This window comes from Phascolarctos cinereus, unplaced genomic scaffold (assembly GCF_003287225.1).
Source record: "Phascolarctos cinereus isolate Bilbo 61053 unplaced genomic scaffold, phaCin_HiC Scaffold_726;HRSCAF=1367, whole genome shotgun sequence".
Classification (NCBI taxonomy): Eukaryota; Metazoa; Chordata; class Mammalia; order Diprotodontia; family Phascolarctidae; genus Phascolarctos; species Phascolarctos cinereus.
The window spans coordinates 419665845-419692267 of record NW_027556098.1 but is presented as its reverse complement, the minus strand read 5'-3'; the positions used below and the strand labels follow the sequence as shown (position 1 = coordinate 419692267).

Genomic DNA, 26423 nt, shown 5'->3' with positions numbered 1-26423 from the left:
GAGCAGCTAGGTGGTACGGTGGATAGAGTGCCTGGCCTGAAGTCAGGAAGATTCATCTTCTTGAGTTCAAATCTGACCTCAGACACTTACTAGCTGTGTGACCCTGGGCAAGTCATTTAACCCTGTTTGTCTCAGTTTCCTCATCTGTAAAATGAGCTGGAGAAGCAAATGGCAAATCACTCCAGTGTCTTTGCCAAGAAAATCCTAAATGAGATCTCAAAGAGCTGAACATGACTGAACAATAACAACAAATCAGAACTCTAACTAAAGGCAGAATCAATTATTGATTTACAGACAACAGAGGATGTCTTCCACTCTATAGGATGGTTGGGGTCTGTGGGTGCTGAATGTTGCATACAGTAGCAGATCCGTTCTCTGTGTCAGTTCTGCCGAACAGTTTTCCTTTGTCGCAAAGTAGGGGTGGGGGTGTCGACTGAGGGGAGAGAGATCAAGAAATGACTGTGGTCTGAAACCCAAAAATCAGGTGAAGAAGCATTTATTAAGTACTTGCTGTATATCAGGCATAATGTTAAGTGCCTCTGATTCAAACACAAACAAAAAGAAAGACAATTTCTGACCTCAAAGAGCTTACATTCTTTTCTTCTTTTTTTTTCATTTTTTTTTAATTTTTAGGCAATTGAGGTTAAGTGACTTGCCCAGAGTCACACAGCTAGCAAATGTCAAGTGTTTGGTCTGAGGCTGGATTTGAACTCAGGTCCTCCTGACTTCGGGGCAGGCGCTCTATCCACAACACCACCTAGCTGCCCCCTCTTTTATTTTTTTGCAAGGCAACTGGGGTTAAGTGACTTGCCCAGAGCCATACAGCTAAGTAAGTGTTATGTGTCTGACGAGGGATTTGAGCTCAGGTCCTCCTGAATCCAGGGCCGGTGCTCTATCCACTGTGCCACCTCGCTGCCCCAAAGAGCTTACATTCTAATGGGGCAAGGAAATGCAAAGGGGTGGAAAGAGAGATGCTGAGGGAAGGGGATGATAGTGAAGTCCAGAGAATGAAATACGGTTAGTCTGAGCCCTTCCTCAGATGGAGGTTCTGGGAAGAACTCACCAATGGGGCAAGGGGGCTACAGGGGCAAATGTCATCAATAACAATTTCAAAATTAAAAGGCACAATGCTAGACTAATCCTATTTTGTCTTAAGAAACACTATGTAATTTCCCAAAGGCACTTCAAAGGCATTCTCTTCCTCCTATTCAATTCCAGACCCAGCATATCATCCGTTTGAGGTGTCTGTCCTAAGTTATGACCTATCCTATAGATGAGCACTACATAGTATCTATCAACAACACATCCTACTTTGATTCTTTTGGGGGGGGTTAAGTGACTTGCCCAGGGTCACACAGCTAGTAAGTGTCAAGTGTTTGGTTTGAGGCCAGATTTGAACTCAGGTCCTTCTGACTTGAGGGCTGGTGGTCTATCCACTGCGCCACCTAGCTGCCCCCACGTTCTACTTTGGACAGTAGGCAGTCTTCACTTGGTTTTTCCTGTGTGGATACGTAGCCTACAATTTTTTTTTCAGTAATTATAGTACATGGTGGGTGTGAGTATGAGGAAACAAATCTTTAAGGAGAAATTATACAGGAAAAGAGTGTAGTAATACTTGTGTCTAGAGTATATCTAACTGGAAAAGGATGTGGGACAGTTACACAGCGACTGATCACTGATGAAGAGCCCAGAGTTTTCATTGGTGGAAGAGAAATAGAGGCAGACCTGCAGAACGTTGGGTGGAACCTTGGTGAAAGTATGGAAGGGCATGGGCACAACATACGGAGGATGAGATGAGATTGGGGGGGGTTCCCTCTGCACCTTTGGAGGGAGCACCCTCTTCAGTGGGATCACCAATTTATCAATTAACAAAGTCAACACAAAGTCTTACCCTTGGTTTAAAAAATTCCATTTCCCAAGTATAAGATCAGAGAGGCTAGACAGCAGGTCATAAGAAAAAAAGATCTGCGGCTCTTAGTGGACCACAGGCTCAGTATAATTCAATACTAAGACACGGCAGCTGAGGAAGGTCATGCGATCTTGGACTTCAGAAAGGCACAGTATTCAGGTCAAGGAGGTGACAATCCCAGTGTACCCTTCCCTGGTTACACTTCCTGTGCAATGTTTGTACTGGAGTTCTGGGAGCTATGGCTCAAGGACATTGAAGAGTCTTTGCACTGTACCACTCTTTTCTCCCAGCCTGCAATCAGGGCAATACAAGGAATGGTTGAAGCCACTGGACATGTTTCCTCTGGAGAAGAGAAGCCTTGGGGTAGGACCCCCTAAATGTTCCAACGATTGCTGAGTTCAACTTTGGGAAGGGCTGTGATGTGGAAAAAGTCGGATTTATTCCATTTGTCCATGGGGAAGGATGATGGGGCATTGGGGAGAAGCTGCAAGGAGGCAGATTTGAGTCTTACTGATTAAGCAAAAAAAGGGAGAAAAGAAAAGAAAGAAGTTCCTGATGGTCACAGCTGTCCTCCAGTGGGATGGGTTGTCTGCAAAGGTAGTGAGCTTCCTGTAACTGGAGCTTTTCTAAGAAAGGCTGGGATGATTCCCTGTAGGGTGGATTGTAGTCAAGATCGCACAGGATCGAGTCAGACCAGGAGCCTCTGAGGTCCTCTCCAGCTGTGCAGGAGATATCTCCTGCAGCAGGTGAAGCTGGACCTGGGTTTTGAAAGAAGCAGAGGTGAGAAGGAAGAGCATTCCAGGCCAGAGGGAGAATGGGGAGGCATGGAGAAGGAGGTGGAGGGTCATGGGCGGAGGTGGGGTCTATTTGGCTGGACTGGAGTATTCAGAAAGGGGAGGGAAGGGGAAGAACATTGACAGGTAGGTTTGGGCCAGGTTGTAAAAGATTTTAAATGGCAACCAGAGGTTTCCTATTGTACTCTAGAGGGAAGAGGGAGTCACTGGAGGTTAGATTTGTGTTTTAGGAAAATCTCTTTGGCATTGAGAGGGATGGGAGAAGAGAGATATCTGAGGCAAGGAGACCAATTAGAAGATGAATGGGAAAGGAAGAAACATTTATTAAGCACTTACTATGTGCCAGGCACTGTGCTAAGCACTTTAGAACTCATTTGATCCTCATGACAACCCTGGGAGGTGGGTGCTGTTATTATTCCCATTTTATAGTTGAGGAAACTGAGGCAGAAGGTAAGTGACTTGCCCCAGGTCACACCGCTAATAAGTGTCTGAGGCTGGATTTGAATTCAGGTCTTCCTGACTCCAAGTTCAGCACTAATCCACTGCCCAGTGGAGCTGTCTCTATGAGGGGAAGGGGAAAGGGTACCCAGAGGCTGAGTTAGGGCGGTGATTGTGTGAGTGAAGAGAATGTAGTGGTGCCAGAGATGTGGAGATTTGGCAAAAGAATGGCTAAGTGGATAAGTGAGGAGTAGAGGGTGACACTGAGGTTTTGCACCATGGTGATGGGGAAGATGAAGATGGTGATAACTTAAGAAAAAAGAGGAGAGTTTGGAAGACAGGCCAATTTTGGGGACACATGATGAGGTCTGCGTTGGACATGCTGGGTTTTCGGTGCCTATAGCAGTGACGGTAAAGCTCAAACAGAAAGGGATGCAATAAACCGTAGTACATATGCATCTCTGCCCCAGCTTACTGATTTAGAAAACCACATATTAACATTATCTATGTCCTACTGTATTGTGGTTTCTTTTGTTAATTATTTCCCTGTCACATTTTCTTCTGTTTTAGAAGAGCCTGAGAATTTTGCTGGGTCAGCACCAGGTTCAAAATGTCCACTGGAATTGATGATATGGGGCTGGAGTTCAAGAGAGAGTAGGACCAGAGATGGAGGGGGGGGGTTCTCATATAGAAATGAAAATTAAAGTTGTGTGACCTGATGAGTCAGTCAGTCAGTTGATAAAGCATTTATTAAGCACCAACTACATACCAGGCACTGGGTTAAGCACTGGGCCTACAGAAAAAGGCTAGGACAGTCCCCTTGGAGGAGCCCCCCTCTGACGGAGTCACCAGCAAAGAGAAAGGAGGGCTCTCAGTGCCCAGCCTCAGGCCTGGGGCCCCTTCTGTGTCCAGCGGAGGTCGATTCTTCCCCCGAATCTCGCCTGTCCCCAGCACTAGCCGGAACCCGAGAGGGAGCTGGATATCCTGGGAGCTCCGGAGGCTCCTCCCAGCAGGTGTTTCCGCAGTTGCTGCTGCTGCCCCTCCCCTGGAGGCTTATTATTTACCTCCGGAGTTCAGACCCCACCCCCCACCCCGGGGGCAACTGAGGGGGCGGATCCCGATGGAAGCCCAGCCCCTTCCCCTCCTTAGTTATCTGGGCTCTCTCCTCCCTCTCACCCCCCCAGGAAAAAGCATACAGATCCACACACAGACAGGTATACAGACAGATGAACGTAAGGACAGACACAGCCACACCCACTCCTTGAACCAACCCCGGAGAGCTACTAAGGGACGGGCAGGAAGCAGAGAACGGCCCAGGGCTGACAGCCCGTTTGGCTAGGCTCTCTGTGTGACCTTGGGCAGATGGTTGCCCCTCTCTGGACCTCGGCTCCTCTCCGCTGCACGGGACCTTAGAAGTGACAGGGCGGTTGCCCCGGGCCGGCTGGACAATTTTCGCCCTGTCTCCGCCCACTCCTAGAGGGGAAGTGGGCCAGGGGACATTCCCGGAATGGAGGCGGGGGGTGCACGGCGCAGATGGAGCTGGGGTAGAACGGAAGCGAGGGGAGGCCGAAACTCCCGCCAGGGTGGGCTGGGCGTGGGGGAAGAAGGCAGGATGCAGTAGAACTGACCGAGGTCAGTCACGGGAGTCCCAGGCCAGTGTGAGCGGGGCAGGCCGGGCCGGGGAGCCCGGGAGGTACCCGGGGCTGGAGGCGGACATTGGAGTGCCTGGAGGGGACGGGAACCCGGGGTGCCTCGAGCAGGAGGGACAAGTCTGGGGCCCTCAGGAATTGGGGGGCAGACGGCCTAGAAAGTTTGGTCCTTTAGGGGCGTGGCCGGGGCTCTTGGATCCTCTGGGGTAAGTGGAAAAGGGAGGGCGCGGGTTAGAGAGAACATCGAGTTCCCTTAGTGGATAGGACTTGGGAGGTGGGTAGGACCGAGGTACCTGAAGGTCCCCGTGAGGGGTCGGGGGCTTCATTGTTATTTCTTTAGTAGCTATCACTGGCAGGAGTCCCGGGGCAGTGGCAGAACTCTCTCCCATTTCTGATGAGCTTCACTGGTTGGGGTCAGGTAGCCCAGTATCCCGGTCCCTGTAGTGTCTGTGACTCAGTTTCTCTCTTCAGGTCTCAGAATGGGTAGGCCCTCTTCCAAGCCCCAGGGTCTCCCCCTGCTACTACTGTTGCTGTTCCTGCCAGGGCTGAGAGTGCTGAGTGCAGGTGAGGGAGAAGGGGAGGGGACCTGGAGCCTTGGGTTGGGAGCTTAGGGTGGCAGGCCTGGGGGATCATCAAAGGCACCGTGCTCACAGTGTCCCTCCCCCCTCTCCTGTTTCTCCTGGCCATTCCTGTTTGTTTTCTCTCCCTGTGTTTCTCCCCCATGCTGGTCTGCCTGGCCTTCTGTGATTGCCTGCATCCATCCTTGTGGCCTGGGCTCGGACCTGCAGAGGCACCGTCCTTGTTCTACCAGCTCACTGCAGTGTCAGTTGCCCCTCAGGGGACCCCGAAGTTCTGGGCCTCAGGGTGGCTGGGTCCCCAGCTCTTCCTGACCTATAACTCTGGTGGCAATGCTGAGCCCTGGGGGGCCTGGCGCTGGGAGCCTCAGGAACCCTGGTTTTGGGAGAAGGAGACATGGTACCTGAAAACCCAAGAACGGTTGCTGCAGGAAGCCTTGAGGCTCTCTAAGAAGCAGGGTGAGGTTGGATGGATGCTGGGCTGGAGGGGGCTCCTGGAAAGGGGGGGGCTCCCTCTCTCACATCCTAATCTGGGACCTCCCCCAGGGGCCCACACTTTTCAGGGCCTGGTGGGCTGCCAACTGAAAACCGACAACTCATCTCAACATACTGCTCGATATGCCCTGGATGGGGCGGACCTCTTGACCTTTGACCCTGTGCACAGAGTTTGGGTGGGAGACACTGTGGAGGCCCAGAATGTGAAGAAAAACTGGGCCAATGAGAGCCAGCGGGCAGAGAAGGACGCAGAATTCCTGCTCATCACCTGCCCCGAGAAACTCAAAAGTCACCTGGAGAAAGGCCGGGGCAACTTCCAGTGGAAAGGTACGTGAGCAGCTGGTATGAGGGCTAGGACAAGGCAACAGAGCTGTCAGAAGTCACCCTAAGTCAGTGGACTCCAAGGCGTGTCTCCTACCCAGGCCAGAGAAGAAGGAAGGAGCGGGATTCTGATGCCCAGTGCCAGTATCAGATCAGGGACGGAGTCTAAACCTTCCCTTGTGTAGGCAAAGAAGAGGTGGACCAGGGACAGTGAGGCTCCCCTGGGGGAGGTCCCAGATTCTGGGAGGCTGCATCACAGAGATGTCGTTCAGTCATTTCAGTCGTGTCTGACTCTTAGTGACCCTGTTTAAGGTTTTCTTGCCAAACATACTGGAAGCTCATTTTATAGATGAGGAAACTGAGGCCAACAGGGTTAAGTGACTTGCCCAGGGTCACACAGCTAGAAATTGTCTGAAGCCGGATTTGAGTCTTCCTAACTCCAGGCCTGGGCACTCTATGCACTAGGGCGCCACTTGGCTGCTCTGTAGAGACCTTAATTGCAACGTCTTCGCTGAAGACCCAGAGTGGGGAAGTCACTTGCCCCATGTCACTCAGGTGATCTGGGGGCTGGTCTTGCGGGGTGCCATTGATCTGAGCCCATTTTCCCTTAGAGGCCCCAGAGGTGCGAGTTGGAGGCCACGTCGGGCCAGGGTCCACCTGGTCCACTCTCACTTGCCAGGCCTTCTCCTTCTTCCCACCCGAACTGAAGTTGACCTTCCTTCGGGAGGGGAAGCCAGAGTCAGAGCACGCAAAGGGAGTGGAGCCATGGCCCAACGGGGATGGTGCCTTTCATTCCCGGGGCACTCTGATGGTCCCCTTTGGGGATGAAGCGCTCTACAGCTGCATGGTCCAACACCCTGCACTGGCCAGGGCCATCACTGTGAACTTCGGTAAGAGCAGAGGTCTTCTAGGGCCACAGGATCCCATCACTCAGTATTTCTTAAGCACTTTGTGTGGCCACTGATACAAGCCTTCCCCCACCCCGCAGAGGCGTCTGGCGGACTACCCCTCCCCATAAGAGTCAGCCTGGTGGCAGGCTCCTTGCTTTTCCTGGCGTCCCTGGTAGCCGTGGTGGCTTGGGTGGTGATCTACCGGAAGAGAGAAGGACGCCCAGGTAAGCCGTGGTCCAGAACCCCGCTGGGGCCAGGAGAAACAGAGGAGAGACTGACAGTGGCCGAGAGCGCCCCCGAGCCTCTCCCTCTCATCCCGGTACCTTCTTTTCTCTCTCTTCCCCATCTCAGCTCCATGGATTTTCCGGCAGCGTGCAGCAGACGACGTGGGGTCCCTGCTCTCAGCCCCAGGCTCTGCCCAGGACTCCAGCCCCTAAGAGCTGGGTGTCCTGCCTGTCTGCTGCCGACCCCCCCACCCCCAACCCGGGGTTTATGTACCTTTTCCGCCTTTGCTGGGGGTTGTGTCTGGGTGCTGTGTGATGCCCGGATGGAATATTTTCTTCTCGACCCTGCTTCCCGCCCCCTCCCCACCCCTGGCCCATTCCAGGCAGCCCTCCTGGATTTCACCTCTGACAGGACAGAAATGTTGATATACTCTCCCAAACAAAACAAGATATTGTTGGGTCCAGGTCTCCGCTGTGTCCTTTTCTTCCAGATGCTGTTTGGGGGTGGCAGGGTGGGGATTCACGTTATGGGGGAAGGGATGGAGCGGTCCTTGAACCAGGAAGGAGCGTCCTTCTCCTCCGGGGAAGTCCTTCCCAGCGTCTAACCAGCATCTCATTTGCTGTTGCTGGCGCAGTTGTGGCTGCGGCTGCAGCTGCTGCAGTGATTGCTCAGCGCTGGGGGCGGGGCGGGGACGGGGCTCCAGGGCTCCCCACCGAGTTCTGTCTGTCCCACCTACCGGCCGTGCTCTGAAGCCCCTGCAGCGCCCCGGGCCCCTGGGCTGCTGGGAGCTGTAGTTTCCTAAGCGTTCCGCAGGCCTGGTGAACCTACCGGCGGCTGGGGAATGGGCCCCGCCCCAGCCCGAGCTCGGGAAGGGGAGGGGGGGCACTCCAAGCGGACCCCACCCCTCGGCTCCTGCCATGTGGACGTGGCGCCGTGAACCCAATGAGCACTCTAGAAGGGAAAGGCCCCGCCCCCGCCTAGGGCATGCGCATCGGGATTGGCCGGGGGGCGGGGCTACGAGGAGCCTGCGATCCCGGCGGGGGGGATGAAAGGAGGGAGCTGGGAGTGGGGCTGCCTCTGAGCCAGCGCCTAGGGACGGGACTGGACAGGACGGGACGGGGTGGTGAGGACCAACTGGAGCGCGGGGCCCTGCACCCCACCCTACCTCAATTCAGTCCTCCAGGCAGCCCCTCTCTGCATCCCCAATCCTCTAGCTCCTCTCGGTGCCCCAGCCCTTCTCTGGGCCCCCAACCTGTCCTCCATCCTCTCTCTGGCCCCCAACCCGCCCTCAGTCCCTCTCTGTACCCCCAACCCGCCCTCCATCCTCTCTGGGCCCCAATTTCCAACTCCTCTGTTCTCCGGTCCCCAGCTCTACTCTGTGACACCCCCATCCCCGTCTCTCTCACAGTCCCCCAACACACTCTCCTGTCCTTTCTTTGTAATCCTTGCAACATTGTGCTCCTATCCTGCAACTGCTCTTTGTCCCCCATCCCTCAGCACTTCTGTGCCCCTTGCCCCAGCCCCTCTAATGGGCCCTCAGTCCACTCGATGTGCCCCTATCCTAACTTCTTTGTCTCCTGTGCCATCCCCCATTCCTCCTTTTGACTCTACCTACTATTCTGTGCCCCACCTCATCCTCTAATTTTTGTGATCCCCTCAACTCAACCTCCAACTCCTATCTGTGCCTTTGTCCCCTGATTCTCTCTCTGTGCCACCCCCATGGCCCATACCCTCTCTGTGCCCTCAGACCCATCCCCCAGCTCCCACTATGTGCCCCTGCCCCATCGTGGGTTCCTGACCTGTTTCCTAACCTGCCATCCCTGAGCTCTGTCCTCCAGCTCCTCTATGTCCCCTAGTCCACCCCCCCCAGCTCTTCTGTCCCCACTCCCCTCTTCCCATTCTATGGATCCTCCCACTCCACTCTGTATCCCAACTCCTTCCTGTTTGCCTATCCTCCACCCTTTCTGCCCTCCCATGGTTCTATCTGTAACTTTCTGTACCCTAACCCCTCCCAACCTTCCAACCCCTATCTATTGCATCCTGTCCCAATCCTCCTTTCTCTCTGCCCACCAAAGCCCCATTTTGTACAACCCCCTTTCAGAAGCCTGAACCATCTCCTTCCCCATCTTCACCTTTCCCTAGCTCTTCCAGCTCCCCCAATTTCCAGCTCTCCCTTCTGACTGCCATTCCCCCCCTTCCCAGTATTTCCTTCTCCATCCTTCCACCAACACCACTGTCTCGTCATCTGGCCCTAAATCCTTATCCATTTCCTCATGTCTGATCCTACATCTTCCCTTCCTCCCATTCTCTCTGTGTTTACCATCCCCTTTTTAGCCCATCTCTAGCCCCAGCTCACTTCTCCTATTTTTGACCTAGCTACACCTGTTTGCTTTACTGCCCTTTGATCACCACCCCTTTCCTATGTACCTCCCAGGTCACCTCTGTGTCACTCTTGGTGTCTCTGCCCACTATCCATCTCTTCTCTGTATAATTTTTGTGACCCCTCCCACTCATCCGCCATCTGTCTTTGTTCCCCCCCCATCCCATAAACCACTCCCCATTGCCCAGCCCCGTGACCCACCTGACCCTTTGCCACTCCTGGATCACCTCCTCCTTTGGTCCCTCGGTGGTCCCCATCTGTCTCACGCTCATTCTCTCCCTGCATCCCCACCCCCCACTTTGGCCCATTTGCTGTTTCTGAACCCTGTTCCACTTCCTTTTTGCCACTCATCACCCTGTCTGTCCTAGGGCTCTGTGCTCAGGCTTTCTTGACCTCTCTCCTTCAGGGATGACGTGGCTGTGGTCACTGCTGTTGCTGGGGCTAGGCCTGGGCAAAGGGGCATGGGGCAAGCCCCCCCCAGATACTGGGGTCCCTCTCTCAAGCCGGGTGCACCAGCAGGCCCCACTGAGTGAGGCCAAGCACGATGATGCCCATGGAGATTTCCAATTTGACCACGAGGCCTTCCTGGGCCGGGAGGCAGCTCGGGAGTTTGACCAGCTCAGCCCAGAGGAGAGCAAAGCCCGGCTAGGGTATGAGGAGCGCGCGAGACAGAGAGAGAGAGAGAGAGAGAGAGAGAGTGTGTGTGTGTGTGTGTGTGTATGTGTGTGTGTGTGTGTGTGTGTCCCCGACCTAGTTCAGGTCTATGTTGGTTCCTCCTATCCCAAACTCCTGGATGGGATGGATGTTGTGGGGGTGGGGAAGTTAGCATCTCCTGCCATATAAGGAATAGTAGAAGAAACATGGGCTGTTTACCCTAGGGAAGTCTGGGGAACAGGGTTGTGGGGGTGGGGAGGGCAGCTGTGCGATCTGTTCTCCAGAATCTGGAAGGGTTGTCATGGGGAGAGAAGGATTGGCCTGGAGGGCAGCAATGGGGGTGGGGTGGGGCGGGGTTAGGGAGGGAGGGCCTGGAGGGAAAGGGAGGGAGTTACAGGGAGGCAGATTTAGGTTCTGTCTGGAAAACTTTTTAGCAATGAGGGCTGTCTAAAAGTAGAGCAGGCTACCTAGGCAGACTGGGGGTGCCGCCCCCTCCCTGTCTTCTTCTCTGCCCCTTTCAAGCACATGCTGTATGACCGTTTGGCTTGGGGGGGTGGGACTTAGTGAGGTGGCCACCAAAGTCAGTCATTCAATCAACAAGCAGTCAGGTCCAGCCACTGTGAATACCCATCCGAAGAGAAGAGTCCCTGTCCTCAAGGAACTTCCATTCTACTAGGGAGCTAGTTATTCCACGTCCCTGTCCCCTCTGAAGGTACTTGTGACCCTCTTACCGTCCCCCCATCGCACCCTGCTGCAGGCGGATTGTAGACCGAATGGATCGCGATGGAGATGCTGATGGCTGGGTGTCGCTAGATGAACTCCGGGCCTGGATTTCTCATACTCAGCAACGGCACATCCGTGACTCAGTTACAGCTGCGTGGGACACCTACGATACTGACCGAGACGGCCGTGTGGGCTGGGGGGAATTGCGCAACATCACCTATGGTCACTACCAGCCTGGTAAAGCGAGGAGTCCAAGCCCTTCATCCTGCTGGCACTCTCTGACCCCGTACCAGCCAGCCGCTCCACTGAGTGACCCAGGCTGCTCCTGCCTCTTGGCCTAATCTCTCTCCACCTGCTGTCCTCTCCTCTCAGCTGGGGGGATGGGCTTATTCCCCCCCCCCCACCTCCATCCTGGTTCTGTGGTCTCTGCTCCAGGCCTCCTTCCTCCTGACCCTCCTCTTTCAGGAAGGCACCTTCAGCAGGCAGGGTCGGGAAGTGATTGCCCTTGAGTGTTGTGTGACCAGGGTCAGTCATTGCCTCCTTTCTGGCTTGCTTGACGTGTGTTGTCTGTGATTTCATTTGAGATTCATGGAATGGGGTTCAATGACAGTATCCCCTGAGGAGTGCCCCCTCACCCGGTCTCTTGATGAGATTACAAGGTGTGCTTCATACAACAAAGCCTCTCCTGAGACAGACAGGCACGGCTGGCCAGGGTGCCCACAGGCTTTGACCCCTTTTCCTGACTGACTGTTTTGGCCACAGTTTTACCCACTCCCTTTGGCCACAAAGAGGGGAGCCCTCAGGTTACTCCATGAAATGAGGGAGAGGTGATCAGATTCCTGATCTAGCACCTGTAGACATGGTACTGCCCCAGACTGTCTCCCACTTGCCCAAACTAGCTTTTGTCTTAATCGCCTCCTCCTCCCGGTCTCCAGGGCCGGGGATTCTGATCATTGCTTCCTGCTATCCTTTTTCTCCCGACTGGGTTCCCTTCCATTCCCCCTCTTCCCTCCACACGCGCTCCCAGCTTCCATTCAGCCCTCCTGTGATGGGTCTCTCCCTCGAGTCACAGTCCATGGCCCGGCCTTTGGAGCCTGCTAGTTGAGGCTTCCTCCCTGGCCTGGTAGCTGCCTTGTTGGCATTCCCAGGGAGGGGGGCCTGGAAGCCCTGCCTCAGTCCTCTCCCCTGTCCCCCCTCATCCCAGGAGAAGAGTTCTCCGATGTGGAGGATGCAGAGACGTATAAGAAGCTGCTGGCTCGAGATGAGAGGCGATTCCGGGCAGCTGACCAAGATGGGGATTTGCAGGCCACCAGGGAGGAGTTCACAGCCTTCCTGCACCCAGAGGAGTTCCCCCACATGCGAGATACCGTGATTGCTGTGAGGATGCAGGCACTGCACTTTCTCTCCACCCCACCCTACCTCATTCTCCCTCTTGGTCCCAGATGCTGCCTGGGAAGACCCCTGGGCCAATCAGGTCACTTCTCAGGGCCCGATTCCTCACCTTTAAGGGGGCTGCACCCTGCTAGGTGGCCTCTCAAGGGCTTTCCAGCCCCTATGACCCAAAGCCCCCTAAGCCTGGCTTCTCTTCCCCCAGGAGACCCTGGAGGATTTGGACAAGAATGGAGATGGTTATGTGCAAGTGGAGGAGTATATAGGTGAGGGGACTGCCACCATGGGGAGTGAGTGGCAGGAAGGGATGCCCTGCCCTGTCCTGGCGGGATGCTGACATCCTTCATCTGTCTCCCGACATGCCCAGCGGACCTGTACTCCCCAGAGGCAGAGGGAGGTGAGGAACCTGCCTGGGTGCAGACAGAGCGGCAGCAGTTTCGAGACTTCCGGGACCTGAACGGGGATGGGCACCTGGATGGTCATGAGGTGGGGCACTGGGTGCTGCCCCCGGCCCAGGACCAGCCACTGGTGGAGGCCAATCACTTGCTGCAGGAAAGTGACACTGATAAGGTAGGGAGCCACTGGGGAGGCCAGTGGGGGGTGCTGCCAGGGCCTGGCAGCATCAGGACCTGATGCCAGACCAAACCTCCCCACAGGATGGACGCCTGAGCAAACAGGAGATCCTGGGGAACTGGAACATGTTTGTGGGTAGCCAGGCCACCAACTACGGTGAGGACCTGACACGGCACCATGATGAGCTCTGAGCACGCTGCTGTGGAGGGGCTCTGATCCCTGGCCCCTGGCCTCCAGCCCCCAGCACCAATTGACTCCAGCCAGTACTTAACAAATACTCCTCCTGCCCTCACCCTGCACCGAGATGGCAGAAATACCCATCATACATATAGTCAGCAAAACCTCATTTATGAAACAGGGAGTGAAGATAGAGAGGGCAAACAAACCCCATGGGCTATGGCCCAGGGCCCTTCTAGCCACAACCCTGCTTGGGGCTCGCCTGAACTCAAGCCAGGGAGCCCCAGGATTCCTGGTAGAGAACGTTGGGCCCCACCTTCACACAGCCCTAGGGCCTAGGAGTCATAACTGAAGGCTCTTGAGCATCTTCTGTGGATCCCCTGGATACATTTCCTCTCTGGACCTTTTCTGGGCATACATGGGGGCCCAGCTTCACCGAGCCTTTCGCAGTCACAAGCCAGAGCCCCTGAAGGCCTGGCCTTCAGCATTAGGATCAGCACTGGGGCCCCCAAATGCAAGAGTGCAGAAAATCTGAGCCCCAAGCCGGCAGAAGTACTGATTTTCCTCATCTCCTCCCTCCGGACCTCAGAGCCCACGTTCCGACCCCAGAGGATGGGTGGGAGGGAGGGGCTGCAATAAAAGCCAAGGCCTCAAGTTCCTGGTGTCTGACCTATCCTAGGGGGGGTCCCAGAGATGGGCAGGCAGTGGGATGCCTGGGTGCCCAACCCCTCACACTGGTGCCAGGGAACCGGAAGCCAACACATTTATTATCCACTGGCTCCATCGAGAACGAGCCACCCCACCCCCCAGCCCCCACCGGGCCCCTTCAGGCCTGCATTACAGGGCGAGACTTCTTGGCCTCCAGCTGCACTCCAGAACCTGCAAAGCCAGTGCCGCCCTAGGGAAGAGGACAAACACGGGGTGATGAGTCATCAGGAGGACAGAGGGGCAATGGGGAGACAGGGAGAAGGGGCTAGGGTGGGCCTCTTACCCTCTGTAGCAGAATGATGTCCTTGTCTGTGAGTGGATCCCCACTGATGGGATCCACCATGTCTTTGCGAATCAAACGCTCCACACACTCCACAGTCACCACAGCCCCCCTGGGAAAGGAGGGAGGGCAGGCTGGTGAGGCCTGGCTCGCAGGCCTCTCTGCCCTCCTCGGCCCCATGAGCCCCGAACTCACGAAGGCCGAAGCACAGCGCAGGGGGTGGAGTTGCTCAGGCTGTCCCGCGTTACTGCGCAGACGTAGCGCTCGCTCCGAGTGATCAGCCCCACCCTGTCCACGGAGCCATCCACAGGCATGAAGCGCACAGAGATGAGGTCCGACAGGCGCAAGGGTTTCCCTGACATCGGGCACTTCACGATGCGTGACTGCTTCCGACACACACACACACACGCACACAGGTGAAGTGGGCTCAGAGGAGGGGGTTATGGGGCTCCCCAGGCCCTGGGGTCAGCAGGGGACAGGGTCCTCTCACCGGCTTCTCCAGCTTGGTGGCCTTGGCTTCAGGGGTCAGCGATGGGATCCAGAAACTGGGTAACTCCTTTGCCTTCTCCTTGTCCCCGGCCTCGGGGGCTGAGTTGGGTCCTGGCTGGGGATCCCCTGGGGTGAGCAGAAAACCGATCTTAGTGGGGTTCAGAGGAACTCTGCTCTGCTGGGCAGGAAGCATGTGGGGGGCCCTGTGCCCCTTCCTCACCTGGGCTGGCACCTTCTCGAGGAGTGAAAGGGTTGAGGGGCCGGCTGACAATAGCTGCTTCCTTCTCCAGGAAGCCCCGAAGCTGGTCCTGGGCAGCGGCCCGGCTTAGCTCCCGCCGTTCCTCCTGCTGGGCGCCTCGCTGCTTTTCATAGGCCTGGTGGGTGGGGCAGGAGGAGAAACATCAGTCCTGTTGCTCTTGGGGACTCCTTCCCCTCTAGGCCCTTCAGGTCTCCCCTTCCTTCCTGCCTTCAGGGGTCCCTTCACCTTCATCTGCCGGGCGATCTCGCGCTTCTGGTGCAGGATGTACTCCAGGATTGCTTCGCGCTCATATAGGAAGCCGTCAGGACTGCAAGGCACATGGGGGTGCAGGGTCACCACAGAAATAGGAGATGTCCCCGGAGACCCAGCAGCCACATACAGAGGCACCAATAAAGAGCAGGGTAGATGCAGAGATGCTCAAGCGATTGTGTGTGTGTGTGTGTGTGCACCCCTCCTCCATCCAACACTGATCCAACTTGACATATGCAGGGAATACCCACCAGATACCAACACAGGCAGGGCCTCAGTGAGCTTGCAATTTAACAGAGACAAGGGCCCAGGCCCCACAGCCTAGGGAGCACCAACAGGGACAGCATTGACACACCTGGGGTGCTGGGGCCCCTCCCCGCTCCCCATCCACCCAACTCGGTGCACTGGCTCCCTCCTCACAAGGCTGAACTCAAGGGCCACCTCCTGCAAGAGGTCTTCCTGATTTCTTCAGCTGTTTGCCATCCCTGCCCATCTCTGCACACCCCAGCAGAATGTAAGCACCTAGAGGGTGGAGCCAAGCGAAGGAGGAAGTACATTCTGGGTACAGAGGATGGCCTGGGCAAAGGAGGACCTCGTCTTAACTGCCTGCTGTGTGGGGTGCTGGGGTCGCTGGCAGGAGCAGGACAGAGACAAGAACCAGAGACCCACCCCCTCCCCGGCTCACGTGACCACAGGGTCGTGACAGGGCTGCAGGGAGAGGCAGCAGCAGTCAAAGTCCTTGACGGCATCCCGACTCAGTCGCACATTCTGAGTTCCATAGCCCGAGGCCGCTGGCAGGGGAGAGCGAGAGATGGGGATGGTGGGCCCAATGAGCACACAGAACCCCAGACCTGACAGCCTGAGCAGCGGAGGCAGAGGCTGAGTGAAAGGAAGACGAGGAGCTCCACGGGGAGGCCCCGAGAAGGCCCCCACCTCCATGGACATTACCAGTGTCTTTTTTCTTCTCGTGGTATGTGTACACGGCGCCTGCCGTACAGTTCTTCCCGTGACGTGTCATCCTGGGGGAAAAGAGAAGAGGCTGAGCCTGGACGCTGCAGAGTGGGACCAGAGCAGAGGGAAGACCATGCCAGATTTTCTGTGTTCGAAGGGTCTCCAAGGCCATTTTGGCTTCCTTCCTAAGAATTCCCCCTACAATGGGGCTGACAGGCACTTGCAAGGCTCTGGGGAGGAGACAGGGCTCCCTGCAGGGGCAGCTGGGCCCACTCTAGCTCAGCTCTGCCCATCAGGCTGCGTGGCTTCACTCAGTCACAAATCTGCTGCTCCTCCTCCTAAGTCTGCTTAGGCGACAAGGCAATGGGGTTAAGTGACTTCCCATGGTCCCACTGCTAGTGTTATGTCTGAGACCGCATTTGAACTCAGGTCCTCCTGACTCTAGGGCCAGTTTGCTATCCACTGTGCCACCTAGCTGCCCCTGGGGGGACCTTTTTTTGACATGGTCTTCTAGTATGTTCTCCAACATTCAATTCAAGAAGCATTAAGTGCCTACTATGTGCTGTGGATACAAAAGGCCCTGGGGATTGAAAGCAGCAAACAGTCTCTGCTGCAGACAAAGCCAATAAAGAGGAGGCGGGCAGCACCAAAGCCCCGGTCCTGCCAAGCTGCTCGAGGCCCCAGGCACCGCAGGGCTCTGCTTCTTCTGGCCCCGGCCCTCATGGCCACCACTAAGCTCCTTAGCCCCAGGCTCAAAGGCTCCTCCCAGGTCCTTTCGTGCAGCATCCTCCTCCTCTCTTGGCTGCCAGGACACCAAGGGCTCCTGCTTTTCCTCCCACCTCTCTGACCACTGCCAAGCTTTGGGTTGTCTGCCCAAGGCTCTTCCTTTCCACCTTTTCTCTATCTACTCTGGCTGTTTTTTTCTGGTTAGGCAATTGGGGTTAAGTGACTCACCCAGGGTCACACAGCTAGTAAGTGTCAAGCGTCTGAGGCCGCATTTGAACTCAGGTCTTCCTGACTCCAAGGCCGGTGCTCTATTTACTGTGCCACCCAGCTGCCCCCTTTTCTCTATCTACTCTTGCACTAGTCAACCACCTCTTCTGTGCAGATAATAAGCCCACTGATACAACAGGCACTTAATAAATGTCTCTCACCTGAATCTCTTTCTAGTCTGAGCCCCAAGGCCTTCGTCTCTGCATGCTGAACATGCAGGTAGGCCTTGGTCAGTGTGATCCACACTAACCTGTCTTTCCCCCACGCTGTCTCTCCCATGTCCCCAATACCCTGCACTATAGCTTGTCACTCCCTCACCTCCCCATTACAGGCACCCGCAGTCCGACGGCCTTCTTTGTCCCACTCTCTGGCCACAGGCACCTTCTTTCATGCCTAGCTCTGTCCTTATTCCATCTCTGCGAAGGAACCCTTTGGGGTTTCCCAAGAAACAACTCTCAGCCCAGGCTCCCTTTGTGGCATCCCCTGGCCCCCAAATACACCTCTTTGGGACTGGCCTTGAGTTTCCTGGTGTGTTCCCCATGGCCACTCCTGGGCCAGAACACCTTCCCTTTCCCTTCCATTCCAGGCTCTGCTCAGGAATGGCCTCCAGTCCAGGTGTGATCCTCCCTCGGTCCAGCAGGCCGAGGCCAAGGAAACAGAGGCCACAGTTCAGCCAGAAGATGACTTAGGGGCTAGGGCTGGATCGCAGCTCACATAAGGCATCCTATCTCCAAGCCTTTGCACAGCCAGGCCCTCACGCTGGGAATGCTTTCTCTCCCTTCAGGCATCCCTGGCCACCAGCAAGGCCCAGCTCAAGTGAAGCCTTTTCTGATCCTCTGTGACCTAGTATTGAGTGCAGACATTCACACTGTTCCCCCCAACAGACTGTAAGCTCCATGAGGGCAGGATCAGTTTGATTTTTGGGCTCCCTCAGTCTCCACTTCCTAAGGCACCCTGGGCTGCGTGTGAGGCAAATGCTGAAATGGCAATCTCAGGCCCTTTCGATCAAATCCAGCCTTTGCCAGTTACTAGCCATGTGACTTTGGCTGAGTCACTTCCCCTGTGTGCCTCAGTTTCCTCATCTGGGAAAGGAAGAGACCTCCAAGGTCTCTGTCTCAAAGACTGTCAGGCTCTAGAGAGGTAAGGGTTTCTCCATGGAGAGCTAAGAGGCACATTTCCATGGCCCAAGTTCCCCTGCAGTGAGAGCCTAGCCCAAGTGGAGTGGGCAGCCTTGGGAGGGAGCTGGCTTCCCCTTCTGGTCCAGATGACCGGACCCCCGGCTGGCAATGGCCCTCTGAGGGTGCTCCTGGACTTCCTCTCCTCTCTGTAACAAGCCCTCTAAAAACTGGTCTCTTCCAACCTCAGCGTCTTAGCTGATCTCCTCCTCCCCTTCCCCCACACAGAGCCTCGGCCTCCCTCCCCACTAAACTCTTCCTCGTCTTTGTTCCGCCTCTTCCCTCTTTCCCTGCCGGCATCTCACCAACGCCTTCACAGGCTGGAGAGTGGCCAGAAGAGGGCTGCCAAGACAGATGGAAAGCTGCCCAGGGCCAAACTGCTGTCACCTAGGTCTTCCTGGCTTGGACTCAGGGCTCTAGCCACCAAGGCACACAGGCACGTGAGGATTAGCTGAAGGCACTGGGGGTGGACAACAGCTACTTTCAAGGATGCGAAGGGCTACCGTGTAGAAAAGCCCATGAGATCTGGCTTCCTTGGCTGCAGAGGGCAGCACCAGCGGGGGAGGGGCTGGAGGGCGGGGAGGAAGCTGTTTGATGCCAATTTTGGCCCCATGGTAAGAAACACTTCCTATTCAGGAGTGGGCTGGGACTCCTTGGGAGGTGGCAGGCTCCCCGTCCTCGCAGATCCTCAAGCAGAGGACGCAGGGATTCTATTTAAGCTCTACACTGGCCCCGCTGGCCATTGAAACCCTTTCCAAATCAGAGCCTCAGAGGTTCTGGGAAAGCTCAAGTCAAACATCACCTCCCCCCAAAGGGCTCCTCAGCCTCTCAGATCTTGCAGAGAACATGGTTTTACCATGATCTGACGCCCCTAAGGCATGGCGGTGTGTGCCACACTTCAAAGTGTGAAGTGTGAGGGAAGGGATCCTGTCTCATATAAACATTCTGTCTCCTATCACTGAGCACAGAGCAAGGATGTAACAAGTGTTTATAAAAGAATGAATGAAGCCTAGGATTGAAGAACACTAGGAAATCACATTATTTATTCTTACTGATTTTCAGTCCCCTAAGATCTCATCTTCCTGACTTCAAATCTGGACACCAGCTGTGTGACCCCAGGTAAGTCATTTAACCCTGTTGGCCTCAGTTTTCTCACCTATTAAATGAGCTGGAGAAGGAAATGGCAAACACTCCAGTATCTTTGCCAAGAAAACCCCAAATGAGGTCAGGGAGAGTTGGACACGACTGAACAACTAAAGGGGGTGGCTCAGTGGGCTTTGTTTGAAGACCTCGAGTGACAGGGAGCTCACTACTTCCTAAGCAGACCATTCCACACTAGGATAGGTTGAACCAGCACTTGTTTTTTGTTTGCTTATTTTTTTTAAGGCAATTGGGGTTAAGTGACTTGTCCAGGGTCACACAGCTAGGAAGTCTCAAATGTTTGGTCTGAAGCTGGATTTGAACTCAGGTCCTCCTGACTTCAGGGCTGGTTCTCTATCCACTGTGCCACCTAGCTGCCCCTACTTATTTTTTTTAAATTGGGTTTCCCATCTCATCCAGACTGAAAATGTGGGAGCCACTCATGGGCTTGACCCTGTTACTGATGGCTACAGGAGCATTCTGACCTGGGTTCTCCTCTCCTTAGGCAAACTGGTGCCCGGGCCTCTTACTCCACAGGGGTTCACACGCCTCAGGCTCCTGGGAGCAGGCATTACAAGGATGTTCCTCAAGTGCCAGCCCAGGCAGAGATTACCAAGAAGCTTCTCCTGATCCCAATCCCTCTGCCATCTCTACTGCTCCTAGTTCTTTCCTCTGGGGTTTCCCTCTCTCAGGGACCCTCAAATTTATGCCCTCGGCCCCAGCTCCATCTGCCCACCACCCCTTCTCCAACTGCCCCGCAGCTCCTCCTCCAGCCGTCCCACACTCCCCCGCCGCCAGTCCCCCTGCCCATTGTCCCTCTTCCAGCTGTCTCCCCCGCCCCCAGCCTGTCAAACTCCATCCCCCCGCCCCCCATCCCTCCAGGGCTGATGGCCCAAAGAAGCCGACGCTACAGCGGGATGTGGGCCGGACGGAGGACAGAGCTGGGGGCTGCTCCAAGCCCCCGCCCCCGCCGGAGATCTCCAAGCACCGAGAAAGCCTTGGGCGCTCGGCTCACCTCGGCCTGGGATCTCCAAGCCCGAACAGAAGCCCTTGGGTAACGCCGCTCTCACAACAGCACAGCCACGCTCCCTGCGTCAACAACGAACAGGAAGTGAGGCGGCACTAAGGCCCGCCCCTCCGACTGTGCCGCCCACTTCCGCCGCTCCCGGAAGCGCACCGCCCCCGAGCATCCGCCACGTGTCCACTCGCCTCCGTTCCCCCCGAGCCTGTGGCCGGCGCCTCCGAGGTTCCGGGAGGTGAGAGCCGGGGGCGGGGCTGGAGGCCTCGGCCCCACCCCCGGGACCTGGGCAGCCTCTGGGCCGGGGCTGGCGCTGGGCTCCAGGGCCTGTGACCCAAGGGGCTGGGTGACCCAGGGCAATTCCCATACCCCCTAGAAAGATCTCAGTTTCCTCCTCTGGCCATGGTGGTGGTGGTGGTGGTGGTGGTTGGTGTGTGTGTGTGTGTGTGTGTGTGTTTTTGGGGGGGTCGGTCGAGAGCCATTCGTGCTGGCCGACTCCCCTTGCCCAGGCAAGAAGCATCCCCCATCCAGGCCCAGCATCCTCAGGTCATGGTCAAGGTCAAATCTATCCTACCTGGCTCCTTTAAACACCTGGGCCTTACCTGGGCCCCTCCCCTCCCAGGTGAGCTTTGGGGCCCCGCCCTTTCTCAGCTGGGCTGGCCACCTTAAGGCCACTGGGAGCCGGGTCCTGCTCCCTCGCCTCCTGGCCACACAGCCCCAAATCCCCGGCCTCGTGTGGTCTCTCCTCTGGGCAGGTGAGTGAGTGAATCACTGGCCAGGAAAGCCCTTCCCTAGGCCTGCCCTTTGTGGAGGCCACCCGTCCCTGGCCCAGGAGTCCAGCCTCCCCCTCTCCCCCCACTCCATCCCTTATGGGCTCAGGTGTTCAGGCACCTGCCTTCCTCCCCTACTCCCCTCAAGGATCCAGACCCTGGAACCTCTAGCTTTGCTTTCTGGGGGGCACAGTTGTCCAGGCCTTCACTTAACGCCTACCCCCCTTAGAAACTCAGGTGCCTCCTCACAGTCCCTAGGTCAGGCAGGTGTCTGAACTCTTGTTACCTAAGCTTGTCCCTCTCCTCATCCCTTCCCTGCCCAAGCCTCTCCTCTAATCTTTGCCCTCAAATACCGGATGTGATATGTGACCCTTGAGCAGGCAGCAAGGTCTGGGGAATTCCGAGTTGGGGGTGGAGAGGGTGAGTTGGAAAGGGGGTGGACCTGGTCTGGGGCCTGCCTGCCAGCCACCTCAGCCCTGGCCCTGAGGCCCCCTAGTGGCGAGAGTGGGTTTTCTTCTGATGGTACTCAGGTGTACAAGTTGGGGAGTGAAGAGAATATCCCTAGAATAATTTTTTCTGCCTTTGTGGGGGGGTGGTGGCTCCCTAGGTCGGTTGTCTCTGCCCCGCTATGAGGGGCTCCCCCTTCCTGCTACTGCTATACCTTGGGCTGACTTTCTCTCGAGCTTCCCAGCCTGGCCTGAGGAAAGATCATGGTGAGTGCCTACAAAAGGATCAGGGGAAGGGTGGACAGGGTCAGACACAGCTGTCTCCCCCACTCTGGGGATCCAGGCATCTTGTCCCTGACCCTAAGGCACAGTGGATCCCCTGAGTAATTCTCGGGTATTTGGGCCACTGCCCTCATTATGGGCAGGCAAGTATATGGTTTTCCCCCATTCTGTCTGGGGATATGAAGACACCTGTGCCTCCAAACCCATCCCCGCCCTCCCCTACCCAGATCTACGTATATGGTCCTCTGCCTTTACCTTCCAGGCTACCTGTATTTAGCCTACCAGCATTTCCCCCCTCCCCCAAACTCAGAGACCTTGGCCAAGTATTCACCAGTGCCCTTGTCTGACTTCAGGTTCTGCTGCTGGCCCAGACCCCACAGCTGTGTTCTTAGGAGCCCCCACAGCCCAGAGTTTCCTGGGGAGTGGACCTGGGCCCCGGCGCTTACCCCGGGCTAATCATTGGGATTTGGAGCTTCTGACCCCTGGGAACTTGGAACGGGAATGCCAGGAGGAGCAGTGTTCCTGGGAAGAGGCTCGGGAGGTCTTTGAAGACAGGACGTTGACGGTATGTGAGGAGAACTCGGGCCAGGCAGAGACTGGGACTGAAACCTGGGCCCTGAGACGCCTAGAGGGCCAGTGGTAGAATTGGTTCAAATCTTAACTTAGAGAGCCAGTCATGGTGGGCTAGGTTTAGAGTCTTGGGTGGTCTAGGGAACTGGCCTGAGAGGCCAGGGAACTTGGGGTGCTTACTTAGGATGAAGGATAGGGCTGAAACTAAGGTGAGGAGTGGGGGGGGAGGGCAGGGATACCTAGTGATAGGGCAGGCTAATTGACTGATTCCTAGAGTTTGGAGGTTAGAACTAGGGTGAGTATTGGGCAGAGGAATGTGTTCTGTGGATCAGAGGGCAGTTGGAGGGCTGGGCTTGTAATTATGACCTGTAAAGACGAGGTCAGGAATGGGGAAAGTAAGGGTTGGGACTATGGTGAGGATAGGGAGGGGTTATGGGGACCAGGGTCAGTATGGGGGCAGGGGTACCAGAAAGTGGGTTTGCACTGGACTGTGCCAAGAACCTGGCTTCAGAGAGATTACTGAAGAAAACAGAAGAAGTCTCCTGGGGGTTGGGAGGGGGTCCCTGTGGGTGGGCTCCCCCAACTCTTGTCTGCAAGGTCTGTAGGAAGGGTGGGGCCTGATCCCATGGGGCTAGGCCTAATGTGACCCAAAGTTCTGGGTGAGCAGGACCTGGGAGGGGGGTGGGTACCTGTGTGTGGGGGGTAGAGCCCAGGAGGGGTTGGTACCATGGGGGCAGGGCCTGCCAGGACAGTAGCTAGGGCTTAAGTTGCCTCTGCTTCTGCCCTAGGATCTCTTCTGGGAGACCTACCCCTACAATGGGAAGGGTGGCGCTGGTGAGTACTAGGTTAAGCACTGGGGACCTCACCCCATTCTTGTGAACCACACCCCAGGAGGAGGTCCTGGGAGTGCAGAGCTCATCCCTTCCTTAACTAATTCAACTTGATACCAAGGGATCCAATCCAGATCCGGGCCCTGCCCTCACCCTGTCTCCAAGCCTTAAATGGCCCAGCTGGACCTGGGGATCCTGAAGCCCTAAGTAACCTGGGCCCAGCCCACCTTTCCATCCTTCTGGGGCACTTGCCATCTTTCCAAGCACTTTGCAAGCAGGCCTAACCGGCCTTGTGCCTTTTGCAATTCCTGATGGGCAACATCATGCTTCCTTTCCTCTCCCAACTTTCTCCTCACTTTCACTTTGTAGGAAGTCTAGTTTCCTCTAGGGTTAGCTGACAAGCCCTCTCCTCCTTCTCTCAGCTGTTGGCTGGTGTCTCCTTTTGAAATATGCAGCCCCTGGGATTTGCTTTGGTCTTCTTTTGTGTCCACTTACATTTAGAGTGATACTATATATCCATTTCCATCTTCTTTGTATATCATTGGGAGCCTGCTTATAGATACTTTGTATCTACTTTGTTTCCACTTCTACACAGGCCACATTTCTCGTGCAAACACCATCATCTGCTTTTTGTCTTGGAATCATCTGGCTCAGAATACCTAGCCCAATCTCACCCTAGTTTAAATGCCTATTGATAGAAAAATAACAATTTTGTGCAGAGTGGGAGAGAGATTATGGGTGAAGACAAGAATCTGTGCAAAATAAGTGTAAAGAAAATTCAGGGGAATTTCTGGAAGGGGAAGAATGCAGAGGGGTCAGCATCAGGAAAGACCTCTAGCAGCTGAAGCTGGAGCAGAGCTAGGGAGGGAGAACTTTCCAGGTACAGGTGAGATGGACATTCCCTAGCAATGGTAGTATGGGGCCTCATGAGGCTGCTAAAACCTGCGGCCCCAAAGCCCTAACGGAATAAATCCTTTCTCCCCCAACACTAAAGGGACACTAACCACAGGGCCTGTTTAGGTGAGAAACCATCTTTTTTCAAATTAAAAAAAATGAGAAATCATTCTTAAGGTGTTCATTCCCTAACACAGGGCCTGGTGAGGCTGGAGGTCTGTGGGGACTTGCTGTCCCCTTCCCCGGCCCAGTAGCCTTGTCTTAAGGAAGTGTGTGCCTCAGCAATGGGGCTGAGGGTTGAGATCTAGGGGAGAGTGAGATCTCAGTGGCTTGATGACCTGACCCTTACTCCACTCCTTTCCTTTCCAACAGGGAATGGACAGGTAGATGTAGCAGCATTGGCTGTGGGGCTGGTGGCTGGCCTACTAGTCTTGCTTCTGGCAGCCCTGGGCACATTCTGGTATCTGCATAAGCGGAGGCAGTTGCATCAAAGCCCTGGGCCCTCTCCCCAAAGGTGAGGGGCTGGGGAGAACAGGAAGCTGGGGCTATCCAGGGGCTCTCTTTCACATATTGTGATGGGGCTGGCAGCAAAGGCAAGCCTTGTGGCTGGAGGTGGGGCTCAGGGGACATGTCCAGTGGGCTCCAGTTCATGGAAGAGGCCTGGGTCCCTGTGGATCCTGGGTGGGCCAATCTTGATGGTAAGTTTTTTTCTCCTTCAGTCTCCATCTGGTCAGGTCTGACTCTCCCTTCTCCTCTTCCCCCCCCCCCCCCCCCCCCCGGCATCTGGGTCTCATCTGCCTGGTCTTGCCCTACTAGTAATACTCTTCACGGTATTATCCTCCTCTCTTTGGGATCTTTATCTCTTATCGATGCTCTCCCGACTTTTTTTTTTTTAACTGCTATATCCCCTTACTCTCCCCATCTCTTCTCTCTCCCCTCCCCTCCTTTTTTGGGTCTTCCCCTTCAGGGGCTGACTCTCTCTCCCCACCCACAGAGCCTTCCTGGTGACGGAGGATGTGCCCTTGACTCCCTTGCCGCCTCCCCCCGGCCTCCCCACTTACGAGCAAGCACTGGCAGCCTCAGGGATGCATGACGCTCCCCCCCCACCCTACCAGAGGTACCTGCACGGAGGGGCGGAGTCTGAATGGAATCCCTCCCAGGGGCGGGGCCCGCGGGACAACAATCAGGGATTGGAGGAGAAACCTTGGGAGCTGAAAGCCCCTCCCCGGCGCGCCTCTGACTCCCTTTTCTCCATCCCCTCCCCGTAGCATTCGGCGGTCCCGCTGAGAAGACGACCTCCTCTTCCCCCCCTCAAGCCAGCCCGCGTCTTCTCTGCCTTGTGACCCCCTTCCACCCCCACTTTGGAAACCCAGAACAGGGCTGGAAAAGATTTGTCTGGGAAGTCGACTGCCCTTCTTCTCTCTCCCCTCCCCCTGAGTGTGCCCGGCCCGGTTCCACACACGTGGCCCTCTCCCCCTTCAGGACACACGCAGGTTCCTTGTGTGTCCAGGCTTCCTCGGGCCCAAGACGTATGGGCACACGTGTCCTAGGTGGCTCCAGTGGCCTAGGTGCGTGCACACAGACGTCCGAGTGGGACAAGCCTTTATGATGGCTCTCCCGCCCCATCTACATAGTGGCCGGTGCCAGTCTCCCTAGGGGGTGCCCTAGGTGGGTCTCGACCTCTTCGGATAGGTGGTGCATCCCTGCTCCTTTGGAGCCTAGTTCTAGACAGTCCCAAACGTATTGGGGGAGGGGGAGGGGCCGACTCCGCCTCCGCCTCCCCCTCCCCCCTGCCGCCACCACTGGCCTTGGCTGCACCCGCCCTGGGCCCAGAGAGAGCAGGGCTCGGGCAGAGGCCGGCCTCGCTCCGGCACGTCGGGCGGGCCGCGGCCGCGTCTGCGCGCTAGCTGCAGCAGGGGCGGGCCAGGTTGGGGGCTCCTTTCTCCAGCCCAGCCTGCTTCGGCCCCTCCCTCCCTCCCTCCCTCCCTCCCTCCCTCCCTCCCTCCGTCCCTCCGCCCGCCGCGGGCAGCTCGTTCACTCTCTTGCGCTCCAGCCTTGGCTCTTAGGCTCGGGCTTTTCTTTTTTTTTCTTTTCTTTTTTTTTTTACATTTGCATTTGCACGGGATTGTGGGAGGAAGCGGAGCGCTGCCAGACAGCCCGCCGCCCCCCGCCCCCCT

At 56.1% G+C, this 26423-nt stretch overlaps 4 protein-coding genes across 18 annotated transcripts; 3 read left to right on the top strand and 1 right to left on the bottom strand.

Annotated features, from left to right (window-relative positions):
- Positions 1-2666: 2666 nt before the first annotated feature.
- FCGRT (Fc gamma receptor and transporter) lies at positions 2667-7763 on the top strand. Of its 7 annotated transcripts, none has more exons than XM_021003342.2 (7): positions 2667-2689; positions 5262-5354; positions 5579-5824; positions 5912-6187; positions 6793-7071; positions 7170-7295; positions 7423-7763. In XM_021003342.2, exons 2-7 carry the CDS (start codon positions 5270-5272, stop codon positions 7506-7508), a joined length of 1098 nt encoding a protein of 365 aa, XP_020859001.1. In that variant the 5' UTR covers positions 2667-2689; positions 5262-5269; the 3' UTR covers positions 7509-7763. The 7 variants fall into 7 exon arrangements, with proteins under 7 accessions (XP_020859001.1, XP_020859003.1, XP_020858997.1 ...); XM_021003344.2 differs by lacking the exon at positions 2667-2689 and adding an exon at positions 3930-4373; XM_021003338.1 differs by lacking the exon at positions 2667-2689 and adding an exon at positions 4247-4355.
- A 550-nt stretch (positions 7764-8313) lies between these two features.
- RCN3 (reticulocalbin 3) lies at positions 8314-13846 on the top strand. Of its 2 annotated transcripts, none has more exons than XM_021003346.2 (7): positions 8314-8419; positions 10083-10326; positions 11088-11290; positions 12258-12430; positions 12648-12708; positions 12810-13012; positions 13099-13846. In XM_021003346.2, exons 2-7 carry the CDS (start codon positions 10085-10087, stop codon positions 13204-13206), a joined length of 990 nt encoding a protein of 329 aa, XP_020859005.1. In that variant the 5' UTR covers positions 8314-8419; positions 10083-10084; the 3' UTR covers positions 13207-13846. The 2 variants fall into 2 exon arrangements, with proteins under 2 accessions (XP_020859005.1, XP_020859004.1); XM_021003345.2 differs by having other exon boundaries at positions 12258-12442.
- Positions 13343-20536, bottom strand: NOSIP (nitric oxide synthase interacting protein). 5 transcript variants are annotated; one of them, XM_021003347.2, is made up of 9 exons: positions 20452-20536; positions 16126-16196; positions 15863-15968; positions 15154-15235; positions 14890-15043; positions 14671-14795; positions 14376-14566; positions 14184-14292; positions 13343-14090 (listed from the first exon to the last, which is right to left on the bottom strand). In XM_021003347.2, exons 2-9 carry the CDS (start codon positions 16193-16195, stop codon positions 14019-14021), a joined length of 909 nt encoding a protein of 302 aa, XP_020859006.1. In that variant the 5' UTR covers position 16196; positions 20452-20536; the 3' UTR covers positions 13343-14018. The 5 variants fall into 5 exon arrangements, with proteins under 5 accessions (XP_020859006.1, XP_020859009.1, XP_020859007.1 ...); XM_021003350.2 differs by having other exon boundaries at positions 14376-14563; XM_021003348.2 differs by lacking the exon at positions 20452-20536 and adding an exon at positions 18602-18895.
- A 71-nt stretch (positions 20537-20607) lies between these two features.
- Positions 20608-26250, top strand: PRRG2 (proline rich and Gla domain 2). Of its 4 annotated transcripts, none has more exons than XM_021003354.2 (7): positions 20608-20692; positions 21832-21937; positions 22306-22517; positions 23311-23356; positions 24619-24760; positions 25241-25363; positions 25515-26250. In XM_021003354.2, exons 2-7 carry the CDS (start codon positions 21853-21855, stop codon positions 25531-25533), a joined length of 627 nt encoding a protein of 208 aa, XP_020859013.1. In that variant the 5' UTR covers positions 20608-20692; positions 21832-21852; the 3' UTR covers positions 25534-26250. The 4 variants fall into 4 exon arrangements, with proteins under 4 accessions (XP_020859013.1, XP_020859010.1, XP_020859012.1 ...); XM_021003351.2 differs by having other exon boundaries at positions 20665-21076; positions 21908-21937; XM_021003353.2 differs by having other exon boundaries at positions 20665-21076.
- The last annotated feature ends 173 nt before the right edge of the window (positions 26251-26423 follow it).